Source organism: Cebus imitator, unplaced genomic scaffold, assembly GCF_001604975.1.
Source record: "Cebus imitator isolate Cc_AM_T3 unplaced genomic scaffold, Cebus_imitator-1.0 Scaffold365, whole genome shotgun sequence".
Classification (NCBI taxonomy): domain Eukaryota; kingdom Metazoa; phylum Chordata; class Mammalia; order Primates; family Cebidae; genus Cebus; species Cebus imitator.
The window spans coordinates 1,235,324-1,238,858 of NW_016107680.1; the positions used below are offsets into that span (position 1 = coordinate 1,235,324).

At 41.2% G+C, this 3,535-nt stretch overlaps 1 protein-coding gene across 6 annotated transcripts in view; it reads left to right on the forward strand.

The window, feature by feature from the left end:
* The window catches only part of SNX25 (sorting nexin 25), a 151,603-nt gene that overhangs the window by 32,252 nt on the left and 115,816 nt on the right, over positions 1 to 3,535 (forward strand). The window contains exon 1 of one of the 6 annotated variants that reach the window (XM_017506910.1): positions 2,071 to 2,103. The exons of the other annotated variants lie outside the window; for them this stretch is intronic. Coding sequence (XP_017362399.1) covers positions 2,101 to 2,103 — 3 coding nt within the window. The 5' untranslated portion in view covers positions 2,071 to 2,100. Of the gene's footprint in view, positions 1 to 2,070; positions 2,104 to 3,535 lie in introns of those variants that run through there. 6 annotated transcript variants of the gene reach the window in all.

Sequence of the window (3,535 nt, forward strand, 5' to 3'; positions counted from 1 at the left end):
AAACTCCGTCTCAAAAAAAAAAAAAAAAAAAAAAAAGACCTTCTTGTCGAGGCCCGACACACCCAATGTTATATCAAAAGACACGCAAGGGCTGTAGGAGTTAAGAGTGAGGAACCCAGGATGAAAACCAATATGTATCATAACACTGTACATAATAATCCAGTTATTTTTGGCCCATGATATGTTTTTTTTCTCTTTCCTGTTCTCCTGGCTTACAGACTCTCCATCAGGCTGTGGGGATGGGATAGGAACAAAGAACTGTTTTCTTTCTAATAAGGGCCAGTAACTCCTAGGGGGTAGGGTGTGGGAACTTCAGAACCAGATTGGAAAATCAGATTGAAAGAATAATAGGGCTTTTGCTTAAATAGAGCCAAAAGAGAAAACATTATTCTCACAAACCCATTTCCCCTGCAATTTGATTTTTATTATGGTAAAATACTTAAAAATTTGCTATCTAAACCATTTTTGAGTGTACAGTTCAGTGATATTAAATACATTCATAACGTTGTGCAGTCATTGCCACTATCCATCTCCCCTAACTCTTTTCATCTTGTAAAACTGAAACTGCCAGGCGCGGTGGCTCATGCCTGTAATCCCAGCACTTTGGGAGGCTGAGGCGGGCGGATCCCCTGAGGTCAGGAGTTGGAGACCAGCCTGACCAATATGGTGAAACCCCATCTTTAAAAAACACAAAAAGCTGATACTCTACTGGGCATAGCGACTCATGCCTGTAATCCCAGCACTTTGGAAGGCCGAGGTGGGAGGAGGATTCAAGACCAACCTGGGCAACATAGTGAAACTCCCATCTTTACAAAAAACTTAAAATATAGCAGGACACACACTTGTAGTTCTAGCTACTCAGGAGGCTGAAGTGGAGGATTGCTTGAGCCCAGAAGATTGAGGCTGCAGTGAGCCAAGATTGTACTACTGCACTCCAGCCTGGGTGACAGAATGAGACACTGTCAAAAAATGACCCCCAAACTGAAACTCTGTACTCATTAAACATTAACTCGCCATCCCCCCCACCGCAGCTCTTAGAAACCACCATTTTATAATTAAATAGACAAAAGGCCTTATTCAGATATAGTCAGTAGTGACAAACATGTTTATTACATGAAAGTATGAAGTAGAGAAATATACAGACACATGGCAAGAGATAGTAGATTTGTAACTAGGAAGATAAAAAATAAGTTTTGAAGGAAGTTGTAAAGACAGACATATATCAAAGAATATGCTTCAGATATGCCTGTACTATCATATTCATACCTAGGCAGTTTCCATTTTAAGAACTCGAATTCAGGAACAACTTTTTTTTTTTTTTTTTTTAAGACAGTGTCTTGCTATGATGTTGCTCAGGCGACAGTACAGTGGTACAGTCATGGCCCACTGCAGCCTGCATCTCCTGGGGTCAATCAGACCTCCTTCCTCAGCCTCCTGTGTAGCTGGGACTACAGGTGCCTGGCACCAAACCTGGCTAATTTTTTAAATTTTTAGTAGAGATAGGGTTTCACTATGTTGGCTAGGCTGCTCTCAAACTCCTGATCTCAAGTGATCCACACGTCTCTGCCTCCCAAAGTGTGGGGATTATAGGCATGAGCCACCACACCCAGCCAGGAACTTCTTAAATAAGTTGTTTGGCTTTGGTTTTATCATCTGATCAGTATTATTCATTTAACTATTTGCCAAAGCATTGAGAAGTAGTGATTAAAATTATTTATCAGTGTAGTCTTCTGAAAGCATTTAACTGTTACCCTCAAAATTCATAAGTTGTTTAAATATCTGCCTGATATTTTAAAAGCAGTAGAATTTGAAACTTCATTTCCTCAATTTTTTTCTTTTGTGAACTAAATAAAAAATGTTAAAATTACAGTAAAATCCAGACCATTTATTTGATAGAAAGCTACCCAGAAACTAGAAAATAGTTTTAAAAGGTTGCATTATTTTATGCATTAAATGTCTTTGTCTATATATAATTGTGATTAAGACTTTTAAAAAATGCCTTGGGGCCGGGTGCGGTGGCTCAAGCCTGTAATCCCAGTACTTTGGGAGGCCGAGGCGGGTGGATCACGAGGTCAAGAGATCGAGACCATCCTGGTCAACATGGTGAAACCCCGTCTCTACTAAAGATACAAAAAATCAGCTGGGCATGGTGGTGTGTGCCTGTAATCCCAGCTACTCAGGAGGCTGTGGCAGGAGAATTGCCTGAACCCAGGAGGCGGAGGTTGCAGTGAGCCGAGATTGCGCCGAGCTGAGATTGCGCTGTTGCACTCCAGCCTGGGTAACAAGAGTGAAACTCTGTCTCAAAAAAAAAAAAAAAATGCCTTGGGAAAGTGTTGAATGCTATATGTTAATTTGAGCCTAAAGGAATGTCTTTTATTTCTTGGTTGCAACATGTATATCTTAAAGTTTCTTTTAAAAAAAATCCACCAAGAAATCTTGAATCTCTGTCTTTTTTTCTTTTTTTTTTATAAGGTCACTAGGAGACTTTTGTTTGTTTTTAATAACGATAAGCACAAACAGGGATAACATCCTTGGCACATGATCAGAGATAGCGTGAGACTAATCAAGGACTGGAAATGCTCTACTTCCAGTTGGGTGGCCTGGGGCTGTGGGATTGATTGCATCTGGGCTGGTGTGGCCTGCCTGAGAACAAAGCAGTACTCCACGCTTGTTTGTAAGATGAGGGTGACAGTAACATTAGCCATTTATAGCTCCGAGTCATGTGGCAGTGCTGGCCAGGCACTTGTAATATTTCTTACGAGAAAAAAAAATCTTCTGTAATTTTTTTTCCTTCCAAACCAATAAGTAGACCCCAATTATGCGTGCTTACGTGATTAAGTAAAAAAAGAAAATCCTCTTTTTTTTTTTTTTTTTTTCCCTGAAATTTCATCTTGGAGAAAATGATTAGTGGATTCTACCCCTGTGACCTGAAAGAAATAGAGTATGTAGTGGCTACTTTAAGTACTCATTCAGACATGAGGAGATTCTGGCTTCATAAATATTAAATCTGTAAAAAGGAATTTCCATGTATAATGTGTATGGAAAGTTTTTCCTCTACTTTCACACCACAGCGAACATCAACATAGATTTCTGTGACCAAATTTGTTGGTTTTTTTCCCCAGAACTCAGGGAAACACTTACTTACATTTATTGGTTTATTGTAAAGGATATCACAAAGGATACAGAAGAAGAAATGGTATGGTGAGGTATGGAGGATGGGTGCAGAGCTTTCGTGCCCTCCCTGGGCACCACCCTCCAGGAACCTCTGCATGTTAGCTGTCCTGAAGCTCACTGAGCCCTGTGCTCTTGAGCTGTCCCTCCTCCAGAGTATAGGATGGGACTCTCTGATGGGAGGGTCTTAAGACCCAGTCAGTGAAGCAGGGGACCATGAGAGTGGAAGGAGGGGCAGCAGAAGGTCTTAAGACTTAAGACCTTCTTGTCGCCGGGCGCGGTGGCTCACGCTTGTAATCCCAGCACTTTGGGAGGCCGAGGCGGGTGGATCACGAGGTCAAGAGATCGAGACCATCCTGGTCAA